Source organism: Musa acuminata, chromosome BXJ2-3, assembly GCF_036884655.1.
Source record: "Musa acuminata AAA Group cultivar baxijiao chromosome BXJ2-3, Cavendish_Baxijiao_AAA, whole genome shotgun sequence".
NCBI lineage: Eukaryota > Viridiplantae > Streptophyta > Magnoliopsida > Zingiberales > Musaceae > Musa > Musa acuminata.
In genome coordinates this window covers 43633307-43656328 of record NC_088340.1, presented here as the reverse complement: position 1 = coordinate 43656328, position 23022 = coordinate 43633307, and the positions used below count along the sequence as shown (strand labels likewise).

Here is a 23022-nt window from a genome sequence, read left to right as displayed (position 1 = left end):
GAATCTATTTTCTATTTCAATCAATGAAACTGGGTTGATAAGTCAACATTTGATCATACGTTTTACCTTGAGAGTAAGTGTAATCCGATAAACTTATCAGTATTGGTGCCCCTACTCCTCAACCAATATAAGACTAAATATATTTATCAGTACTCCCCTCGTAGGAGAGCCAAGGGCTCATGATCCTTCTTCTAGTGTCAAAATGTTATTGTTTTGATATCATTGACTATGGAGTCGCCTTGACTTGATTTGATCTTGAAAGTGTAAACTCATCGTGAGGATCCATGGGGGGTCATGAAAGGAGATTGGAGCGGGAAATAGGTCCGATTGGCACGATCCTAAGATGCTGCTTGTTCGCAAGTGGATTTGGTATCATCGAGGTGCACCTTAGCCTCGTTGAGGTCCTTGCACTAGTGATCAACGTTAAGAGATGTTTCCGCCTCGACCTCTTTGATAGTAAACTCAGTTGGAAGGTGATAATGGTAGAGATCCTTTCCCCTTTAGGCTAATTTTTATATATGAGCGACCGATGGAGTATGATTATGGCTGGTCAGGTGAGAACTCTTCTTTGAGGGTGACGTCAAGGAAGGATAGTAGCAAGAGCATCGTTTATCAAAACTGAAGTTTGTTTGAGATAAGCAAGAGATGATTCCTCTTGCCACTTGTTCGAAAAGAGGGAAAAGGAAAACTAGGTCACACCACCTAATATTAATGCCCTTTGCAATCGAATGTGCGAGTCTTCCCGAAATCTTAGTTGATGGTATGTGACAAATTACTTGCGAAGAGTGACCTATAAAAGGGAAAAGGGAGGGATGTGCCTCACTGTCAGGATTAATACACCCCTCATTTGGCCCTTCCAAAGATTGAGGTGGGCAGGGGTTGGAGGATCGTGCTTGATCGAATAGGAGACGCATGGGTTCTATCACCAAGTGGTAGTTTCCGATTGGATCAATCGATCCAATCGATAACGTAACGCTTACATAGTTACTTTTCCTATTAGGAACAAAAGGTGATTACTTCCCCCACAGATGTCTCTATGCGAGAGGACCCAACGACAGTTCCCCCACATATCAGAGAGCTGGCACCAGTGAAGGCATGAGATGAATCTACCTGAAGTATGTTTATTTACTAAGCAGAAAGGAAATCATACATTAAGAACATGAAGTGGCGGAGAGATGAGGGAACGTAACATGCAGGCTTCAGCTTACACTTGGATGACATTTCAATAAGAATGTTAATGAATACACAGTAAATGAGATGTTTTACATGTTAAATTTGTCTTAGAACTAATTATCTGGATTTACATAGAAGACCAATAAAACGTTGACAAAATATGAGGTGGGTGCTTACCCTCGGGACTGGGCGAAGAAATGGAGACTCTGTATGCTTTCACAGGGGATGCTGGATGAAGAAGAAGAGCACTTTTCCTGATTCATCTATCTCCTCTGCATATACGAGCATCTCAAATTTGAGATGGTACAATTGATTCCCTCAAAAAGGAAAAATAGAAATAAACGAAAAAGAAAGCTGAGATGGCCCGATTGTATGAACTGCAGCAGCAAGCTTTAATTGGCAGCTACAAGAGAAAGTTGTCGATCATGTGAAATATCACATCTGCACCATGGGAATTTATAAGGTAGGTCTTTACCTGTAAAAGATGGAGAAAATTCTCAATCGTCATACTAAACTTTCATGCCTCTCTTACATATGTGGATTATACAAAATTGTATCTGTGTAACTAAAATCATTAATCAGAAGAGTAGTTAAATGAAAGAAAATAAACACTCTTTATAGGCTTTTACTTTCTTAGTTTTAAATATGTGAATTCCAGTCCGTGGATATGAACACATCCGATAACAGCAACTTCCAACTTGTCGATGCAAATGAAGCTGGAAGACAAATACTCATCGATATGCACTAGTTGATTGTTGACACAAAGAATGAAAATAAGACAAGCTATGGTTACCGCATATAGTACTGAGAAGACATTTTATTGATAAATATTTTGCTCAGGAGTGACGATAACAAACCTGCATAGTACTGTGAGCAAAAAATCTTTGTGAACATTTCCGGAAACTAACATCTACTCTTTCCCAAGGAACTCTGTTCAGACCATTGATCATTACCTCTGCAAATTCCATAGCAAATAGTTAACAATACAGTTGATCTCAGAAACTGGGACATAAGATATTTGATGATAGCAATTAGCATTATGCAGAATATCTAGTGCCACGAGTTTCAAATATCTTAAAAAGTTAGTGAGTGCGCTCATAAAAAAATGATCGTGCATAACACACAAATCTATGCTGCTGCCTGCTTGTAGAGGATTTCGCAACAAAATGAAGCCTTATTGTCCACCAACTTAATTCTCTGCATCAACTTCAAGCTCATATCAAATTAAATAAAAACCAGCTGTTTTATTTCCTTTTTAATTGCCATTATGTTCTTGAGCTGCTGCTTCAGCTGCTTTTGGATATAAATAAAGCAAACAGCAGTTTTCTCTGAGTTATATGTTCAACTAGCTAGGTATTGTTACTTGCAGCTAGATCCATCTATACTACCAAGTAGAAAATTCCCATACTGAAATTACAATAAGAAGCTAAACATGAGAATGTGATTTTTTTTTGTCTATTTGTTTGAAGATGTACTTGTTTCTTTTCCCTTCAACATAAAATATCACCAATGGCATGTAGAACCAACTAAACCTTGTTGCCAGATTCATTGAGTGGATGCTAAAATTTTGATGTACATTCATGAGTACATTCCAATTAAAGAGAACCAAGAAACTTGAATGGAAATGCAATTTTTATCCCTTGATAGTTTTTGTATGATTTTTTTCACATTGCTTTAAACCGTAACTACAACATTTCTTCCTAGAATTGTATATTTTCAGTTAAGATCCGTCTGAGACTGCTTGATAAAATATGTCTTAACTTTACATGGACTTTTACAAATATCTCTGAAGTTAAAAGGATACCACCTTATAATTGCTCATATTGTTACCAACAGGATTTATGCCATATTTTTTTTGTCTTTCTTAAAAGACATTGTGACATATTTTCCTATCTATGTACATCAATATTTTGTTCTAGTATACTTTGAGAGCTCTAGGATATAAACCACAAAGTAGATATTTATTATTGGTGTAAATCAAGGAAGCCAGATAATTATATAATATACAATCCATTTATATGAGAAAACCCTGATATTTCAGGTCACAGAATTTAAACTAGAAAGAAATAAGAAAGTTAGCGATGAACCTTCCATCTCACTTATAGTATTCAGTTCACAAGTCATTGACACTGAAAAATTCATCGGTGGCACATCAGTAATTATTGGTTTCTCGACATATACAATGTGCCGATATTGACTATTTTTCATAAAATCTTGGCGCTGCAGAAAGAGAGAATGACAATGAGATATGTTCATATCACTGCTATATAATTGAATCTTAAAAATTTTACCTTGGGAAGCTCATGTTGACGACGAATTGATGATGTCTTCCGCCCAACAATAACTGAACTTGAGTTAAGTATTCTTAAAAGGTAAATGCTACAAATGCACATAATGATATAAATCAAACAGGTAGTCTTAAGGCATATATATCACATTAATGAAAAACAGAATGGGATACAGTCAAAGCAAACATTCGAGTATGCAACACGACGCTTGAAAGATTGCAGAGCAGACCTGCCAACATAGACATAAAATTAAAGACTAACATGATAAAACTATTAAATATTCTGGTATTTAAAGATCTATGACAAAGCAAGGCCCACATGAATCGAAGATCTCCATAGTCATTGACCATCTGAACAAGAAGAGGAGGTTTTCCATTATCTTTGTCTTTTAGAAATAGATGTTTTCCTGTTCTTCTGAGAATCCAACAAGTATGATATGCCATTTTTTCCAATGCATAGAAACCACGAAGAACTGGGATCTGCAAAATTCTTGTTATCAATTTTGGAAGAAAAGTGCAATAAAGATAACAATGTTTAAGCTAAGTACAGATCATCCTCGCCACAGTAAGGGAATGATACCATGTTTGGCCAAAGTGGCATTTGCACCTTGTATAAAACAGCAGAAATTAAATGTTTTGAGAAGGATTAAGAAATCTAAGTATTTTGGAAAGATAAAGAAAAGCAGAAGTAGCAACATATACTCAGTTGGCTTTTCTAAGATGATGTCTTGCAGATGATCTAGAACAAAGTAGTAGAAGCATAGTTTACATAACCATTTATTATGTGGCCATTTAAACAATATTTTCAGATGTTTTATAATTTAGCTGGTACCTATATAATATTTTCATATTGATGCACAATAGGATGTATATGTTGGTTTCAAATAATTGAACAACAAGACAACTCTTGTCCTCAAGATTTTGCAAGCCTCTGTATCTGTTATGTGATATTTCGTTAATCTAACCTAAAGAATCATAAGCGTGAAATTGGTCATTCAGATCAGCTGGTCAGAAAGTGTTCTAAAAATGAAAAAACAACTAATTCAAGTGTCACGAACACTATATATATATATAACAGTATAAATGTGAAAATTACCAAGTTCTTATACAAAAAGGAGAATATTTAGATGGAAGTGAAAACCCATATAACTAGCTATCATGGATAAAAGTATTTAGATGGAGAAAGAATCTGAATATGAAACATTTTCAGATGGCAATGGTGTAATTTGACCAGCTTATTCTGCTCCTACTATAATTAAATTAAACAAATCAGGACATGAAATTGAATTGTGATCCAATAAATAGCAAGGGAAAAAGAAACCATGCTTGTGGATGTCACCTGCTTGTGTAATCTTGACCCAAGATGTGGTGTTGCAAAAGTAATAAAATTAATTGGCTCCAATCCAGCAATTTTGCCTTTTAAATTTTTGTCCACACATGTGGTTCCAGGTGTATGGTCTTCACATTCCCCATTTTCCTCTGAACTGCGCTTCCGTATTGACTTCTCATATAGTAGACTAATAGCATATCTTGAAATCAAGCCACCAAGTGAATGACCAACAAATGAAATCTTTTGAAGACCAGGATTATTAGCAACAATCGATATAACCTGATACAAAAAACATATTAGTTAAGCAAACTAATAACATAATTGATCAAGAACCCTAATGACAAAACCCAATTGATCACATAATCTAGAAATAGATGGAATCAACCTATATCTAATTAACTTGTGTCTGGCATTAAAGATTTTTTTTTGTAATGTCTTATTATATTTAGGCAGCACAGACAGATGGTTGAAGATTAAGAAAAAGAGCAGGAACCTCATCTGCTAATCTCTCACCCATTACATCAACACCATCAAAAGTCAATGTCGAATAATTACATTCACTGCCTGCAGAAAAACAAAGTAATAAATCACAGATTATAATAGAAAGAAAGAAGGAATAAAAGAAACATTTCAGTTGTTCTTAAATTAAATAAGAAACACTTCAATTGTCCTTAAATTAAAAAAGAAACACTTCAGTTATTATTAAATTACAGTTCAATTGGGAAAAAGAAGGAGATAGTGTTCTGTAGATATCGGATATCCAAAATGCAAACATAGGAAGAACCAATTTATGTAATGTTATTGAATATTTAATAGAAAAAAATGCTTACATTCTGCAGAAAACTTGATGAAAAATGAATTTGTTATCAATTCATGTTAACAGTACCAGTTTCAAATCCTATTTTACCAATGAAATATCCATATACTTGAAAATAATTTCATAGCTCACGAATAGGATGTTCATCATCCGAAACTAAACCTATATTCAAATTTATGCCACGTTCTCAACAGTCCTCTGGGAACTTGCATGCTTGTCTCTTAATGCATCTGAATAGTTTTAAAAAGACATTTGGTGTTCACTTATTATAGTATCTAGCTATGCATTTATAAATTAGACCATAATTCTCTTAAACATATAGGGTCCCTATATTCTTGCCAATCAGTACAAAACAAAAAGCCATCTTCACGTCACTTTAGGAACTTATACCACCCTTTCCTACTCAAATGCAAGCTACCTGAGCAATATTTTCAAGTAAACAATAAAAAAAGAAGTTTTGAGTTTCAGATTTCGATAGAGGTACTCAATTTACAAAGAATAATTGAAATTTTAAGATCGCAAAATAATCATTCGAAAATACATATCAAAGGACTTGCGTTTATCTGAGCTCTTCAAGGGTAATTCTAATTCTCCCCAACACATATTATAGAACGATCGAATAACTCACGATGCACCACAACGTCTTCAGGATGGCTTTTCACGAACTGTTTGGCAGCGTATTTCCAATTTGCAGCACTGCAGACATAAAAGAAAACATATTTCAGGAGCGAAGAATGGATCACAAGCTGCGTATCAGTCGTGTTTCTTCCGAAGTAACTCAAGCAGAAAAAGACAAAGAGATTCGATTGCATAACTAACACCAAGATCGCACAGAGAGCAGGAACGTTGTTCTGCACGCGCAGCTGAGTAGCTCAGGGTACTGCGAGCTGCCGAAGCAGCGCCCGTGATGTGCCTTAAAAATCGTGCATCCGATCAGCTACGCGTGTTGGCGTGCTTGAGGTTTGTGGGTGGGATCCGACCCTCCGGCCACCATCCCCTTAACGTGGCGTCGGCGGGACCCACATCAGGTGCCGTCCAGCCTTCTGGGCCCCGGTCCGACCACCAGTGTTGTCGGTGGGTCACCTAAACATACCCCTCGCAAGTTGTTCGCCAGTACGAACGAAAAGAGCGAGAGACGATGAAGGCCACGATGCGAGAGACGATTGGTGGAGGCGGCGCGCGCCGAGACGTTGCAGCGCGGCCACCCCACACGCGTCTCTTCCCTCTCGTCACTCGCACTGGGAATCGAGAGGCAGCGCACAACGAAAAGATCAAAAAGAAAAAGAGAGGGAAAGCAACAAAATCGAGTTCCCGGAAAACAAAGACGAAACGAAAGAACAAATCCGGCACAACAAGATCACAGGGAAAGAAAACGATGGGATCAGCACGTCTCCATGGAAGCAGACCTCCCGATGATGCCATTCACCATCACGACCAGATGGGTGGGATCTCGCTGCTCCGCGGCGCTCCCGCTGTCCCGCACGGCCGCCGCGACGCTCCGATCGCTCCCCATCCCGGTCGGACCATCAGCGGTGGGGTTGAGGCAACTCGGCCGCCGAAGGTAGGAGGTGTACCCCCGCCACTGCCGCGTGCTGCTCCGCTTCCCATCGTCCTCGGGCGCCGCTTCGCCTTGGGCCATCTCGAAACCTTGCCGATCTCTCTTTCCGATCGATCTGTCGGTTCGCGGGGGTTTATGAGGGCTTTCGATGATGCGATGGCGCTCTTATATCACCCCCCGGCTCTCATCTCTGACTTCTTCTTCCTCCCCTCCGCTCCTTCTGGTAATCGTTCGTTCAAGTTTAGTTGGCGATCAAAGGGGTTAGGGAAGGTGATGGCGAAAGCCCCACCTCTCACTTCCTCCCGACGTTGCCTTTGACAAATTCGCGGAATTTGAAGCGTAGCGAGGATCCCCCTTTTAGTTCGATACACACAACAGCTATTTTCCCTCACAAGCCATCCACCGTCATGTGGGCCCAACCATACGGTCCCGTGGAGAAACCGGTAGTCTCTGTCTTCGCCCAGCACATTGGATCCTCACTTCTGGAAGGGGCAGCGAGTACATTGTCCAAAATCATACATTTCCGCTGTATCAACGATCCCGTGCAAGGGGTTCCGACGAATGACACGCGTCCGTGGTGCTCACTACGGCCGTCCGATCGTACCTCGGCGGAAATTACGGCCGAAAAGTTCCATCGAAGGTCACCTTAAGATTGCACCACCACCCGTGAATACGGCATGGGCCCCACCGGCGTTGAGGTTTCTGCATTCGACTTTGACGAGGAAACGCATCCGAGTCGGCATGATGTGATGAAGTTTATTACGTGGGCAATGACGATAATTATGGGGCGTGCAGGATGAGCAAATAAAATGAAGGCGCCTAAAACTATAGTTGCTCAGCGACTTGGTGAAACGTGTACCTCAAGTTGATGCATCCGCATCACCTCTCTGACTCAAGACACAGTAGACTTTACGTAGGGTGGGCAGAAATGGACGTGTATTGGCGAAGTTCTAGAAGGATTAAGATATGATAAGGGCGAAGCGATGCCCTCAGGCTTGTTGGACTGCTCATGCCGGCTTAACTCCGTCATCAATCTTTCAGCTCATAATACCCTCATCCGTAGTAATTCCAAGCATACATGGCGGTACAGGCGGCGGTCGCCTTCTCGCTCACAGTCATCTTTGCAGGCCAACCAACCTTGAATGACGAGTTCCACCTGCATTAAAATGTCACCTAAACAATCGAAACATCATCGTCGCACGCATGCCAAGCATCATTATACTAAAAGGACAAAGTTTGGATGGATCCGGTCATCCATCATATCTGATGTCTGTGGCTGCTCAACCAAAGCACGACTCTCGTAAGCAGGTAAATAATTGCATGTCGATTTCTATGCAGAAGTCTGCACTGTGGATCAGAAGATCTCAAGGCATGTGATGGATGATCAAATTATAATCTCATACTACTACTACAACAAGCCTATCACACATCGTCACTTGATACTCTCTACGTTGTTCGTCGTCTCCGGTGAATCGGACTCCTCTTGCCATGGGACTTCCGGCTCAGCTGTAGCAACAGCAATGGTTGGATGCACCGCCGTCGACTGGTTTCTCTCTGCTTCTCTCCAGTCTTCAGATATTGCAGTATGATTGTCCCGCACATTGATTTCTTCTTGCTTATCTGATTCACCAGGTGCTGTTCTTGAGGAAGGCCTCTTCTCCAGCACTGTTCCTTCATGAACAAGGCTGGAATTAGTTGTTTCAGCTGGATCGAACAGTATATTTCCAGATTCGGATTCTTTAACTCGAACGACATGATCGACAGCACTGGAGGCATCATCAGCTTCGAAGCTTCTTTCTTGCGCCGCCTGCGCCCGTTCTTCGTGCTCTGCTTCGTGGCCGCCATGGACGACCTCGCTGGAAGCGTCGTCGCCCTTAAAACTCTGTTCTTGAGCCTCATGCGATCGCTCCTCGTGTTCTTGTTTCTCGAGTTCCTCATGCTTCACCACATGTGTTCTGCCTTCCGCAGGCAGCGAAGCCGCCTCGAACGTGTCAGGGAGGAGCCCCTCCCTGCCGAACATGGCGACCCTCTCATCATCTCCGAACCTGTCCTCATATGCCTTCCTCTGGTCGTGAGAGCACTTCATCCGGTAGAGCAGCCAGAGGCAGACGGCGACCAGAACGCCGATCTGGAGCGCGTTCTTCTCCCTGAACCCCCCGTTCACTCTATGGTTCCTACTCGACGCTTGCCTCAGCATCCTGTCTTCCTCCACTTCCAAGTCTTCTCCTCTCGATCACCCACCTGTACTAGTTCGCAGGTGCACAAGCATCCACCGAAATCATATCATGAATCATACGAAGCATCAGAAGAGAGGAAGGAGCAGAACGTACCCGAACGAGGGGTTGCCTTCCTTTCTTGTTGAGGGTTTGCTGATGGAGGAGAGGAAGAGTAAGCAGAGGCGATCTAAATGAGGGATGCCGCCGTGGTCAAAGGTTGGATGCTGCACGAATAGCATCAATCCGGCACGAACAGGTCTTCACCTAATTCCTTGGTAAGAGTTGAGAAGAGAGATCTTCCGATCCGCTTCATGAAAAAGGAGGATCTCAACCCATTAATTCGGTTTCCTTTCCTCCTCGATGAGTCCTTCCAAGAACAAGATTACAGAGAAAGATTATGTTAGGAAGTCAGCAAAATACTCCCCCAAGCAAACTTGTCGGTCAGCGTTGACTTGGTGTTTGGCGACACGAGAACGTTCAGCGGACAAGAAGACGGACGAGGTCAACCCGATCCACCACGCTATCTAATACTCACAAAAAGTCTGAGATGGGATATCGAGAAACCTTTTCTTTTTTGGTATTTACGGTCTTATTTTAAAAACTATTAATATTTTTAAAATATATTTTTACAAATATATGTAAATAATTTTTTTCTTTTCTTATAACAATCGATCGATCGACGTTAAACGTAAATGCCGTCTTCGTCTCATAATCATGATGTCCTCTTCCTCTCGTAATCACTAGCGATGAACATAAAATGATATAAGAAAAAGAATATAATTGATATAAGAAAAAGAATATAATTGATATAGCTAGGAAATAAAATAAAACAATGGCAACGAAGAGCGGTAACGACATAGCTAGGAAATAAAATGATATAAGAAAAAAAATATAATTGATAATTAAGAGATTACATATAATAAAATTATATTTTATTAATTTAACAAAAGGCTGTTGATAGGATAATCGATCCATCAATTTCACAAAAAAAATATACCAAAATATCAGAACTTGCAAATTGTGCACATCATCAGATGAGGATGAATAGAATCTGAATCAGTGAACAAGTTACCAATATCTACCCATTGCTAAAATGCTCATTGCAGAAATGATAAGTGACTAAAATATATACATTAACACTATGATCAGTCTCTCACCTACTTAAATCAAACACAATAATAGTTTTCTGAATTGATAGGTTCATCACAGCTGACACATTTGAAAGAAAGATAAAATTCCTTGACTTGATGTGAAATGAATCACCAATGTGGAAAAGTTATCTCAACCAGCAAAAAAGAAAACCTCAAAAGCAAGAATGAGTCACAAATGGCATGCAAACTTCTCTGCCATAAGGATGCATTCTTGTCAATTATACTAAACATCAAGTTCCAGCAGGGGAGAATATTTGTCTCAAAAGCTACGATCCCTCCGACCACAACAAATAGTTGGGATCTGCACAGGAAAACAATAAAAAATGTTAACAAATCTTGCTCAAACTGTGAAAACAGCAGCTAATTGTTTGCATAGAAGTAATTTCTCAGGAAGAAGCCAGAGAGAGAATGAAGACACTAGGTTTGCCAGGCACACATCCAATTAACTGTCCAGATGCCACTGGGGTTTCTCTTAGTAAAATAATAATAATTTTTTTAAGCCTGAAACCAGAAGCTACGTTAAACATAAATCAAAAGTCTTTGGATGAGAATTTGGCTTCTCTGATGACACTAAATTAGAAAAGATTATTCATCCATTAGCAGCAATTTCACGGCCTTGAATTTTTCGTTTAGAAGTGAAAGTTAACTTTCTTGGTTATGCAACTTAAGTTAATGGAATAATCGGGCAACTCCTTGTCACAACTTTCATCTAGGAAAACTACCTGGCAGATTGTAGAGAAGAAAAGGGATTTATAAAGGTCCAAAATGAAACCTTTGTCCACTTAGCTGTGGCGTAAACCTAAATGCAATCATTGTTAGTTGTCTAATAAGTTGGATATGCCGTATGACGACTCATTTAACAACCAGGAGATACAGCTATTTGTTGTAGTTTTCACAATCATTTCTGCACTTAATACATATTATCTTGGGTCTTTCTTCCTCTCTGTTGTTCAACAAAACGTCAAATCTCATGCGCATCCTTAGTTTTTAAGGCACCTCCTTGGCCCTCTGCTAAACATGCATGCATGGTTAGTGGCTATTTCATTCTATAGATATGTGTCTCCTGAACTTTAAATTAGACATCTCTCCTTGTTGTCAATGCTGACACAAAAGCTAAATTCCAAAATGTAATTTGGAAGAGTATCATTTTTATCTCAAATGAAGCAAGTTTTCAGGTTACATGGCCAATAAAAATGAATAAGATGAAAAAAAGCAAGAAACTGGTGGACCACAAGCGGTGCTTAAGACTATTTCACATGAAGTAGCAGAAGATTATGGCACTAAGGCATACTAAATATCATAAACATATTTTATTGCCCAAGTCACTAAGGGATTCTTATTTGAGATTTTATAATAAATACTCCACAAACCAAAGTATCAAGGATCAGGATCGGATGACACCCAAGCATATGATAACATATTTCCAAGTGAAGGAGAGAAACAATCAAATCTTAAAGCCAATTCTAATGTAACAGCCCCTGTGGTTCGGCACTAAGCACCAGCATTCTTCACCCTCAAGAAGCACAATAGTAGATTTCAGAAACAAATTCGGAAATCATTTCCGATCTCCTATTCATGTAAACAAAATGTATCCCCAGCAGCTCAACAGTTCATCAACATTTGTTATTTTCCATCAATCAATGCTTTTAATCTTGTTCCCCCAAATGCCTCACCAAAACTTATGGTGTATTTATGACAAAAAAATTTGACAAAGGATGTATATTGCAGAGCGCTGCTCCAAATGCTTTTGAAAAGCTTAGACATCCAGAGGTCGAACATCAAATTTTTTGACAAGTTCTTTATAAGAATAGTTCCTTCCGATTTTGTAGCATTATCATATTCTAATGATAGATCAGTATGAATACTTTGGGATGGATGATGCATAAAGGAAACATTATTTCAATAGTCAAAATCAATATGCTGTAACCCTACATTATAAACACTTACAATCTCTTACCCAACGAAGAACAAGATGTTTGACAAGAAATCAGGACAAATGAACATGACTGTACTAAAAGCTGTCACCTTGTTGGAAAAAAAAACTTGTACCAAGTGAAGTGGATTTAGGATTTAAGCGAGGCCAAAATAGATGGAAAAATATGCATGGAATAACAAACGACACAATCCGACCTCTTCTTGTCTTTCGGACAAGATCAAAATTGGACCAAAATGTTATAGCTACCGATAGGGAAAATACTCATCCAATCAGGACCCAACACATGGCAGCTCAGTTAGATCGACGTGGTTAAGACAGTCAACAACAATCGAGTCTCACTGTTTACTCTCGACTTCCACCGTTACTTAGTGTTTGAGGACCATGTTGAAAATCTCATCCGACCTTTACAACTGAGTCAGGTGGGCATCATCCCAACACAAAATAACCCTAGAATATTTCATCTATACCATGAAATATTTCTCCCAATTCGACCAATCATAAAAATCCCATCAGACATTAGTAATCGAGTCTCATTGTTTACTCTTGACTTTCACCTCGATCTGTTACTTAGTATTTGAGGGTCATGTTAGAAATCTCATCCGACCTTGGTCTTTGCATAAGTTAGCATTAGTGTCGAAGTATCATATTTGATCTGTTACTTCGTGTTTGAGGGCCATGTTGGAAATCTCATCCGACCTCGGTCTTTGCATAAGTTGGCATTAGTGTCGAAGTACCATATCGGAAACCCCATCCGACCTCGGTCCTCACATAAGTTGGCATCAAGAACCATGTCAGAAACCTCGACCTCGGTCTTTGCATAGGCTGGCGTCCGTTCAGGTGCTCGAGACCCTCTCGGTCCAGCAAAAAGATAAATCACCTATCGGCAACTACAGTGAGAAGGCCTCTCATCATTAGTTCATGATCGAATCGATTTCCAGACTCCACAAACACTAGCCTTGGTCATTCTCTCCATTTCTAGAAGCAAGCATTACGCGAATTCAGCATCTCGATGAGAGCACAAGGCCCAAAAACAAGGGAATAGAAGGGTCGCAAACGAGATCTGAGTATATCCCCACTCGAACATGTCAAAATCGCACCATATGGAGCAAATATGCGGGAAGGGGCTAAATCAGTATGGAGACAGCAAGCAATCAAGAAACCAAACCCTAATGCTAGTTTGTTCTTTCTTCGCAAAGGGAAAGAGGGAGGAAAGAGAAGTTTGTGTACCATGAGCGACCCGCCGTGGATCATCCGCATGCCGACCCTATCGCACATACGAAGAAGAGACGGTTCCCCCCCTCCTCTTCGTACTCGCCCGCCCTGCTTCTTGTTGCCTGGCTCCGTCCTGTCTGCCTTCCTTCGCGGTCGAGGGGCAAGGGGCCTGCTACATTGACGAAAAAGCCCTCGTATGATCGGGGCCATCGACACCAGACCTAGGGGTAGTCTCGTCATTTTGTAAGATGAAGGGTAGGAAGGCTTTCTTCCTGGGCTTCGCCATACCACCACCAGCAACAGCAGCAGAAGAAGGGCACTCTCGCTCTCTCCTTTCTCCGCCTCTCCTCTTCCCTGTCTTATGTTGTGTGCGCGAGAAAGAGGGTGGTAAGGTGGCCCTTTCTCGTAGCTGTGCTGGCTTTGGCCTTGTCTTCCACTGCTGCTGCCCAAGGCATTCCTTCCTTTGTCCTCATCCGTCTCTGTGACCTCCCTCTTCTCCTACGTAACTTCACATACTCACAGGCTTCAGTCACTGACAGACATGGGGGATCACTTGGAATCTTTGCCATGTTCGGAGCCAAACCAGCTTTCGTCTAACAAGACAGATGCCAATTCACAGTAGCTGACAGAAGAGGTGAAGTATGAGGTATCATCGACGCATCAGAGAGGAACAAATCAGATTCCCCAAAGATAAAAAGAGAGCGAAGATAATGAAGTCATACTTGTTTTGTGTTTGGTTGGTAGGTGGTGGTGGAAGCATGATATAGAAAGGAGATGGATGAGGCGATCACACAGATTGACATGGTACACCTACAACACTGTTCTTCCTGCAACGAGATGGCGACCTGCCCTGTCGTGACGCCAGGGGCGTGAACATCGCGCACAACAGAGCACGCAAGGGGCGGAGCGGAGGGACCAGGCGCGCTGTTGGATCTTGCGATCATGGGCGAACGCCTCGTTGGAGTGTCGCGGAAGCAACGCCGCCCGGTGGCTTCCGCTGCTCCTCCCTCCCTCTTCTCTGTGGCTGCTTGTGCGTGTGATCGCGACACGAGTGTCGTTTCTCTCTCGAGTCTTTACTCCTGTCGATTTATCTCGTCTTCTCCCCTAATCAATCTACCCTCCTCTCTTACAGTCGTCAAACCTTAAGGGGCGACAAAGCCCGTGGAATCTCATGCCGGCCGGCAGCTGCCAACATCCTGTGGTGCCGGAGCCACCTTCTTATCCACCACAGCAGTGCTCCTCGTGCTCACTGTCTCACAGATAACACAGCTCAGCGATCCAGAAAATGTGGACGATGAGGCCTTCGTGTCCATTCTTTCTGGCCTTTGGGCTCGACTTCACCACTGGCACGCCAAACAGAGCTACGGCGAGGTTCTTCAGAGGCCATCTCGTTTGGTGTGCCAAAGGCCGGACATTATTCGATTCCCATTATTTCTCATTACAGATCATCATATGATCCAAGGCGCATCAAACAAGTACTGATCACTGACACAGAGGAAACAGGAAGGCCTCTGTCTTTCATGAACAAGAAAAATGAGATCAGGACATTCTTTCTGTCCCTGTAAAGTAGATTGATCTAAAGGCTCAAGTTGCTCCCTTGTAATAAGACAAACAACTTCACAAGACATTGCCATCACCATGAACAGGTTTGAAGTGATAGGTTCGTGGATCACCCTTCGACAGCTTTCCGATCCAAGTGCCGGCATTTCAAATACTGAGGAGATCCGGTGGTGGTGAGTTTTCTGCAGCCTGCTGCTGCTGTTCCTTCACTTCCTTGATGGGTGCGTCACAGCCATGTCCTTTTGGTAGATCCATTAGTATCTGAACAACCTCCCTCATCGTCGGGCGTTCCACGCTCTGTTCCTCGACGCACAGCATGGCGACGTAGAAGACATGCATGGCTTCGTCCAGGGGAACTGTGGGCAGCCTGGGATCCAGAATTTGAAGTACTTCTTCCTTCTTGGAGTCTGTCGTCTCCCGAACCCACTGAACGATGTCGACGCCATCGCCTAACTCGCCCACCGGCTTCTTTCCGGTCACCAGCTCGAGAAGCACCACGCCGAAGCTGTACACATCACTCTTCTCGTCCACCTTCAACGTGTATGCATACTCTGCGGAATCAATTTGGAGAAACAGTCCAATTATTGAAATAAGGGTTTCTGCACGAAGAACAGAGTTCAGCGTCGACGAAGTACCTGGAGCAATGTAGCCGTAGGAGCCGGCGACGGCGGACATGCACTCGGACGTGCCAGAGTCCTGCAAGAACTTGGCGAGCCCGAAATCCGCGACATGGGCTTCGAAATCTGAATCGAGAAGGATGTTGTTGGACTTCACGTCGCGGTGCAGGATCGGCGGCGAACAGTCATGGTGGAGATAGCAGAGTCCCCTTGCAGCCTCGACGGCGATCTTGTACCGGGTGTCCCAAAGCAGATGGCCGCCCTTCTTCCCGTGAAGGACCTCGCCAAGGCTCCCGTTGGGCATGTACTCGTAGACCAAGAGATTGGTCTCGTGGTTGGAGCAGAAACCCAGCAGCCTAACAACGTGACGATGCCGAATCCTCCCGAGGGTCTGTATCTCGGCCGAGAAGCCATGGTCATGCGGCGAGCCCCGACTCATCGCCGGGAGCCGCTTCACCGCAAGCTGTTCGCCATTGGGCATGACGCCTTTGTACACGACGCCTGCGCCGCCTTTTCCGATGACGTTCTCCTCCTTCAGGCAGTCGAGCACATCGTGACAGGTGAAGTCGAGACGCTGGAAAGCCGTGAGCTTCCACGCTCGGGCCTCGCTTGCCTTCTTCAGTGACACAGCTTTGATGATGGCGGAAATGGCGAAGGCAATGGAACAGATGAGGAGACCAGCAACCACTAGCACCTTGAAGGAGGCCGAGAGTGATCCCCATGCAAGAGGGGATCCGGTACCCTTAATCGCGGAGCTGCAGGGACCGAGGTACGGACCGCAGAGACCGGGATTGCCGACGAACGAGCTCACATTGAAGTAACTGAACTGGCCGGTGCCGGAGACAAGGCCGGAGAGGTTATTATATGAGAAATCGACCGCCGTGAGGCTCTGGATCGAGGCAAGTGATTGCGGAATTCTCCCTTCGAGGTGATTCCTAGACAAGTTGAGGTAGTTCAAGATCCTCATTCCGGCAATATCTGGTGGGATCTCGCCGGATATCTCGTTCCGGCTGAGGTCCACGAAAGCTAGGAGCTTGCACCGGCTTATCTCCGGCGCTATCGGGCCAGAAAACCGGTTCCCGCTTAAATCCAGCTTGCAGAGCTCCTGCAGCCTCCCAGTTTCCGGCGGGATAGGGCCCGAGAACTGGTTCTGGTTCAAGAGGAGTTTCTGGACGCCGGAGTACTTGCCGATGGACCGCGGGAGTGGCCCTGAGAGCCGGTTGTTGGAGAGGTTAATCAGGCCGAGGTCCGGAGAGATGGCGGCGTTGCCGGTGTCCGGGAACGCGCCGGTGAGGAGATTGTCTTCGAGCTCGATCTGCGAGAGCTTGGGCAAGCTGAAGAGAGCATCAGGGATCGATGCATTGAGGTAGTTTTGCCCCATACGGATCCGACCGAGTGATTCGCACCGGCCAAGGGTCTCTGGTATTGGGCCGAAGAGGAAGTTCCGTAGCACAATGAGAGTTTGCAGCCTGTTGCCAGAGCACAGGTCCGGCGGTAGGTTCCCCGTGAGCTTGTTCGACGATACATCGAGGAGCTGGAGCCGAGCGCTCTCCCCGAGTCGTTGCGGGATCCCACCGGTGAAATTGTTCTCCCAGAGCTGCAGCACCTCCAGCGCCGGCAGGTCGCCGACGCACTCCGGGATCGACCCTTGGAGCTTGTTGCGGAACAGGTTGAGCAGAGTCAGGTTCTGGAGGTCGGCGAAGGTGGAGGGAATCTCGCCGGTGAGGGCATTGTTGGAGATATCCATGGACTTGAGGCTGCGCAAGCGGCCGAGCGCCGATGGTATATCACCGGCCAGACCATTCACCTGGAGGAACAGAGTGTCGAGATTCTGGAGGTTCCCGAGCTCGGACGGGATCGCGCCGCTGAGGTCGCAGTTGGCCATGTCGAGACGGACGAGCGCCGCGAGTCTGCCTATCTCGGGTGGGATGCCGCCCACGAAGCTGTTGAAATAGCCAACATACAGCTGTCGAAGGCGGGTGAGGTTGCCGAGCTCTGACGGGATGGGGCCGCCGAGATCGTTGCCGGAGACGGCGAGGTACTCGAGGAACTCCCAGCCGCCGAACTCCGGGGGAATGACGCCGGTGAAGAAGTTGCCGCCGAGATGGAGGTGGCGGAGGTTAGGTAGCTCGGCGACCTCGGCGGGGAGGGGGCCGGTGAGGTTGTTGTTGTAGAGGTCGAGGACGAGGAGGTTCTTCAGGTGGGCGAGGGCGGAGGGAAAGGAGCCGTTGAGGAGGTTGTCGGAGAGGTTAAGGTGGCGGAGGTCGGCGAGGCGGGAAAGGTCAGCGGGGATGGGGCCGGAGAGGGAGTTGGAAGCGACGGAGAGGTTGAGGAGGTGACGAAGACGGCCGACGGCAGGGGAAAGCGTGCCGGAAAGGTTGAGTCCGGAGAGGTCGAGGGAGACGACGGAGCCCCGAAGCGGGTCACAGGCGACTCCCGGCCAGGAGCAGTGGTCGACGCCGTCGGAGGAGTTCCAGGCTGAGAGGGCCGCGGAGGGGTCTGATACAGCAGCTTTGAGTTCGAGGAGAGCCTCAACCTCCGTCGCGTCCTCCGCCACCTTGGCTAGTTTCCCGGGAGCAAGGATGAGGAGGAGCAAGAGTAGGAAGTGGCGGCAAAGTGACGCCATTACCTTCTCACTCACGCTCGCTTATGTAATAGTATTACTAGCGAGCTCTGAGTTGACCTCCGACGAGGACTGCAGAGTGTCGGGTGAAGGGCGTGGGTTTTAGACTCAGTCTTTTGTGGGCTTTGCTTCGATCTCTGTTAACGTTTATATTGTTGGAAGAGGGAAAAGGTAGAAGAAGAAGAAGAAGAAGAAGCGCTGTTGTTGGAACTTTCGAATGTTACCGATGGAGGGAATGGTAACTGTGCGGTAGGTTTGGGGTGGTAGTGATGGAACCAAAAGGCAATGGATGCTACACCTAACTGGCTTTCTGCATGCATGCAAGAGAACAGAGCCATACGCATGAGATCCAAATAGTGTCTGGGCCTGAGAGGGGATCAATCATTCAGTGCCTTCCTTGTTGCACTACAGACTGCTCCATGTTCACCTTCACATCTCCATTAATGATGTCTTGCAGCTACTGCTAATAATTACAGAGCTCTTCGTCCACTCTCCGTTACCCCAACCTCGCTGGTGCACTGAGCTGGCCAAGATCCATCTTCCACGGTGAACCTAACCTCCATCTCCATGGACTGCCGCTGCCACACTATTCTATTGAGCCAGACTTCGCACTGCTACTGCACCGTCATCTCGCAATGGCTCCTCACGGTCTCGCTCTCACGAGTCGTCGCCTTCGAGAACAGTTCATCGATCCCCACAAATAATATAGCTGTGTGCTTGCATTACTAGTACAAGATGAGCTCAGGACTCCACCAAGCTGGCGGTCCCCCGTCTCCGGCAGCTGGCGCCGTGTCCTTCCTTCCGTTTGATTCCCTTCTCATCCCTTCCGAGCCAACAGAAATCCTTCTCATCCTCCATCTCTCTAATTCCAGCAATTCAGTTCATCAACGTGATCTCCAAGGAAGCATACAACACTGTCGGATGACTGTAATGAGACAAGGGTGAAGTTGGTGAGGTTGCTCGCCATCACACGCCATCGATCTCTACTGGTTCTGACCCAGACTTGTTTCACTGAATGCAGTGGCTCTGTGAGAATCCGATGAGCTCTGCGGTACAACTTCATGTCCTCTAGCTGAGGTTGCACAGTGCCCATCTTCTCCATCTTGCTCACTCCACAGATGCTTGCTCGATCTAAATCTGGTCATGTCCTGCTGTCCACCTACCGCATTAAAACGGTGTATGTCCGGATGGCCAAGTCTTAGGATGCTTACAGAGGAAGAGACATCCACACCCAAGCATCAAAGCTAAACGATCAAATGATATGAGAATTCATTAGCCACCATATATGTAGGTACTTTTATTGTGCAGTTGTACAGCAACAACTCTCCTGTTTCTTACACACAAGAAAGGGGAGGCAAGTGGGGTTCGACATCCTAAGAAACAGAGGAGTTGCTACCGCACCGAAGCTCTCGGAAACAAGGAAGATCGCACAGGATGCCAACAAGTAGGTTTGGGAAGTCAAACCTCGTCAAGAGAAAGGTCTGCTCTTTGAGCAAACTCCACACAAGAAGCCTTCAGAAAGGTTAAGCGAAGACCACATGAACATAACCGTGCTAGTCTTCTTCTCCGACGTAGTATGTAGCGAAGACGAAGAGAAAGCTTGAAGCCCGGGCATGCTGGTCTTTGAGATGCGTGGGGAATAAGTCCTTTCGATTAGGAGCGAGAGCAGTACAAGGACAGAGAGTCTTCATGTAAGCTATCTGAAAGCAGAACTCAGCTTCTTCACGACGTCCGTCGCGTTCATGTCGAACCCCTCTTCGATCTGTTAACCAACCATTCCCAAAGCAGATTTATGAGACCAACAACGAGGATCCCTCTTCCATCTACAGAGTCGCATCTTACCTGAGCCATCACTGTCATATCGAGAGAATAAGTGGCGAAAGGCATGACGCTTGCGCCGACGACAGAGAGGTGCAGCTGCTCGATCTCGGAGAGTGCCTTCACCAGTACTCCTTTGCGGTTCTCGCAGTGAATCTTGACGAGGATGGCCTTCTCGGAAATCTTGGCTTCGATCTCCGGCAGGGAATCACCGCACTGCCGCCCTTCAAAGTTCTCATCGCAGGAGGAGCTGTCATCGTCGGCACGGAGCTGAGATTTCTTGACGAGAACTGCAGACTCGACAGTCCTCTTTGCCGCCTGCTCTTCGAGGACCTTCACCTTCTCTTCGAGTTGCTTCAGATACTTGATAGCATCACCAAGAACAGAAGCCTTGTCCGTCTACAAGAGGAGACAGAAAGTTAGAGGAACGATCCTTGCCATCTTGGATCATCGAGAGGCTTCGATCGAGAACAGACCTTCTTGAGGCCAGGCACGATGGCCGATAGAGCTATAAATCTCTGGTTGAGCTTCTCCCTTCGCTTCCTCTCAGCCATGATGTGATCCTTGTTGTGATAAGTCGTTCCCTGCCCGACCATGGTGTCATAGTTCCTCTTGGATCCATGGTGGAGGAGAACGTCCATCTCCTTCTTTCGCTTCACCACACCACCAAGACAACCGTAGATGTTGTTCTGGTCAGTGGGTGACTCCGGATTGCCGAAGGAAAGGATGCTGGGAGAGGAGGCAGTAGGGACCAGAGCAGAGTTCTGCTGCTCGGTGGTGCAAGAGCTCCAGCTACGAGTCTTGAGAGCTCCCCTTGGTCTTCCGGTGCTCGCCGGTGGTTGATCCGAAGGGAATGAGTCGTAGCTTTCCGAGGAGATGGATTGCTGGAGGTCTTGCCCAAGCGCCGCCGCGACTTCTTGCGCCGTGAGCTCATCCATCACCTCCCACTGACCAAAGAAACTTCCATCCATTCCCTGTCGGTAATGGAAGAAAGATCAAATTATTCATGAATCATCTACGAATTCTCTTTCGTTAGAACTTTGTGTCGAGATGAAATCGTTCAGAGTTCTTGAGTTTGATCTCCTCACCACATCAGAATACCATCCCGCAGCTTGTGGTTCCATGACAGAAACCTGAATCAAGAATCAATGCACAGTGAGGTGCAAACTCATGCTAAATCATTGCTTTCTGAAACAAAACCTTGGGAGAATGAGAGAAAACAAGGCAGACAAAAATATCTGAAAAGGAAAATAGTGTCCAATTATTACATAATTATATGATCTGAAATTGCTTCAGAGATGAAACATTTGATAAGTCGAGGAAAAGCTCTAAATGAAAATTTTTTAGGCTTGAAATCATATAAAAATTTGAAGAGTTTGATATGCACTAACAACAACATTAAAGCTTGGTGATCAATGCAAGACAACCAAAGGATAGCTGAGGAACCAATGACTTCATGAGACAGAGAGAAGAAGACCAGCCTGCACCAGAAGGTTAAGGTCCTCCTTTCTCTTCCTTTGAAGCAGAGGCCGACTGAGCTTCTTACATATACTATCTTTGCATCAAGAACTTGGAGCTTTTCGTGCCTCTTGTAAGGCTGGAAAACTCTTCCTCCATGTTCTTTCTGCCTTCTCTTTACTGTTTCTCTATCTCTTTATTGATAATTACAAGGCCTGGAGGCCTCCACGAGGATGCCAACAACAGATCCTTTCTGGGGTGGATCATCAAACCATTCCAGCGGTGGATTTGTGGATCCATTCAGCAATAAAAAACAGAATACATATGTTTCATTGTGGCCCAACCAAAAAATATTTAGAGTGGAAGGATGATTAGTAGAATCATAGTAAGATTCTGTCACTGTAGCACATTGAGTGGTGATTACAATTTTACTGGGCAAGGAAAGGATCTGTGACTCTTGGGAAACAGTTCCCAAAGCTAAAATCCAGAAGAACACTGCAGCATCAGATTGCATTTTTTGTCATGTCTTGCACTGAAAAGTATGTCAGTCTCCTAATATGACCAGAATAATCCACATTTCCATTTATTTTGTTCTGGGAAATGGTGCAGTACTGTTCTTGTTTCAGTTTTGTTTGCCATATTCTCAGGATCTTCTGTCATGCTATTATAGATCTCTGTGACACTGAGACAGCTTCTGACTCCAGCAAGTGAACAGTCAAAGAAATAAATGGTGCTACGGAATATCCCTTTTGTGGGATGTGAACTGTGCCTTGGAGCCATGGCTGTGACGTCCAATTCACCCACTTAGCATCCCAGTGGACTGTTCTTCTTCACAGGTGCAACTGTTCTTGTCTTCTATATTCGACTGTTCTTCACAGGTGCAACTGTTCTTGTCTTCTATATTTTTACTTGTCATCATGTGCTCCTGCAAGCATGACAAGCTGAACATACAAGTGGGAGTTACATCAATCATCTAATATTGTGAACATACTCTTTAGAAAAGTTACTTTTATGTCTGAAGTAAAGAAACAAATCATTTTCACTTGATGACTGATAGTTTCTGTGTAACAAAAGTCTTTTCTGAGAGAAGCTTTATGCTCTATTTTTTCTGAGCAAGAAGCTGAGGTATTTCTTATCCTCCTCAAGGAATCAATGAGCCATGCATATGGTGAACTCAGTTGGAGAATGTAGTAATTGGACTTCTAAGATGAAGTCATCAGATGGAAATAAATAATTATCTATGGAATACATGGAAGGATTGGTGAC

General features: G+C 44.6%; 4 protein-coding genes across 11 annotated transcripts; all 4 read right to left on the bottom strand.

The window, feature by feature from the left end:
- Positions 1-1198: 1198 nt before the first annotated feature.
- Positions 1199-7447, bottom strand: LOC103979803 (uncharacterized). Of its 2 annotated transcripts, XM_009396019.3 has the most exons (10): positions 7014-7446; positions 6236-6303; positions 5284-5354; positions 4800-5069; positions 3780-3940; positions 3635-3690; positions 3465-3517; positions 3261-3393; positions 2031-2128; positions 1199-1648 (listed from the first exon to the last, which is right to left on the bottom strand). In XM_009396019.3, the coding sequence occupies exons 1-10, from the start codon at positions 7244-7246 to the stop codon at positions 1577-1579; spliced, it is 1215 nt and encodes a 404-aa protein (XP_009394294.2). In that variant the 5' UTR covers positions 7247-7446; the 3' UTR covers positions 1199-1576. The 2 variants fall into 2 exon arrangements, 1 of the variants encoding a protein (XP_009394294.2); XR_010485532.1 differs by lacking the exon at positions 3261-3393 and having other exon boundaries at positions 1597-1648; positions 7014-7447.
- A 1095-nt stretch (positions 7448-8542) lies between these two features.
- LOC135608509 (uncharacterized) lies at positions 8543-9362 on the bottom strand. Its single transcript, XM_065101457.1, has one exon. The coding sequence runs from the start codon at positions 9360-9362 to the stop codon at positions 8598-8600; it is 765 nt and encodes a 254-aa protein (XP_064957529.1). The 3' UTR covers positions 8543-8597.
- A 1135-nt stretch (positions 9363-10497) lies between these two features.
- Positions 10498-19593, bottom strand: LOC103979806 (leucine-rich repeat receptor-like serine/threonine-protein kinase BAM1). Of its 2 annotated transcripts, XM_065101449.1 has the most exons (3): positions 15876-19593; positions 13696-15791; positions 10498-10833 (listed from the first exon to the last, which is right to left on the bottom strand). In XM_065101449.1, exons 1-2 carry the CDS (start codon positions 18481-18483, stop codon positions 15388-15390), a joined length of 3012 nt encoding a protein of 1003 aa, XP_064957521.1. In that variant the 5' UTR covers positions 18484-19593; the 3' UTR covers positions 10498-10833; positions 13696-15387. The 2 variants fall into 2 exon arrangements, with proteins under 2 accessions (XP_064957521.1, XP_064957520.1); XM_065101448.1 differs by having other exon boundaries at positions 13696-19593.
- Positions 19594-19740: 147 nt separating this feature from the next.
- LOC135581346 (transcription factor bHLH18-like) lies at positions 19741-21939 on the bottom strand. 6 transcript variants are annotated; one of them, XM_065101455.1, is made up of 5 exons: positions 21776-21939; positions 21387-21431; positions 20775-21272; positions 20323-20697; positions 19741-20242 (listed from the first exon to the last, which is right to left on the bottom strand). In XM_065101455.1, exons 2-5 carry the CDS (start codon positions 21420-21422, stop codon positions 20177-20179), a joined length of 975 nt encoding a protein of 324 aa, XP_064957527.1. In that variant the 5' UTR covers positions 21423-21431; positions 21776-21939; the 3' UTR covers positions 19741-20176. The 6 variants fall into 6 exon arrangements, with proteins under 6 accessions (XP_064957527.1, XP_064957524.1, XP_064957523.1 ...); XM_065101452.1 differs by having other exon boundaries at positions 21780-21929; XM_065101451.1 differs by having other exon boundaries at positions 21690-21923.
- Between the last annotated feature and the right edge of the window lie 1083 nt (positions 21940-23022).

Excerpts from the sequence above, each read along its gene's own strand:
- LOC103979806 (XM_065101448.1), bottom strand. The coding sequence starts at position 18,483 with ATGGCGTCACTTTGCCGCCACTTCCTACTCTTGCTCCTCCTCATCCTT.
- LOC135608509 (XM_065101457.1), bottom strand. The coding sequence starts at position 9,362 with ATGCTGAGGCAAGCGTCGAGTAGGAACCATAGAGTGAACGGGGGGTTC.
- LOC135581346 (XM_065101455.1), bottom strand. The coding sequence starts at position 21,422 with ATGGAACCACAAGCTGCGGGATGGTATTCTGATGTG. Across the intron at positions 21,273-21,386 it reads CGGGATGGTATTCTGATGTG|GGAATGGATGGAAGTTTCTT; the intron begins GTGAGGAGATCA and ends CATTACCGACAG. Across the intron at positions 20,243-20,322 it reads ATATGACAGTGATGGCTCAG|ATCGAAGAGGGGTTCGACAT; the intron begins GTAAGATGCGAC and ends GTTGGTTAACAG.
- LOC103979803 (XM_009396019.3), bottom strand. The coding sequence starts at position 7,246 with ATGGCCCAAGGCGAAGCGGCGCCCGAGGACGATGGGAAGCGGAGCAGC. Across the intron at positions 5,070-5,283 it reads GTGAGAGATTAGCAGATGAG|GTTATATCGATTGTTGCTAA; the intron begins GTTCCTGCTCTT and ends TTTTTGTATCAG. Across the intron at positions 1,649-2,030 it reads TTGCTCACAGTACTATGCAG|GTAAAGACCTACCTTATAAA; the intron begins GTTTGTTATCGT and ends CATCTTTTACAG.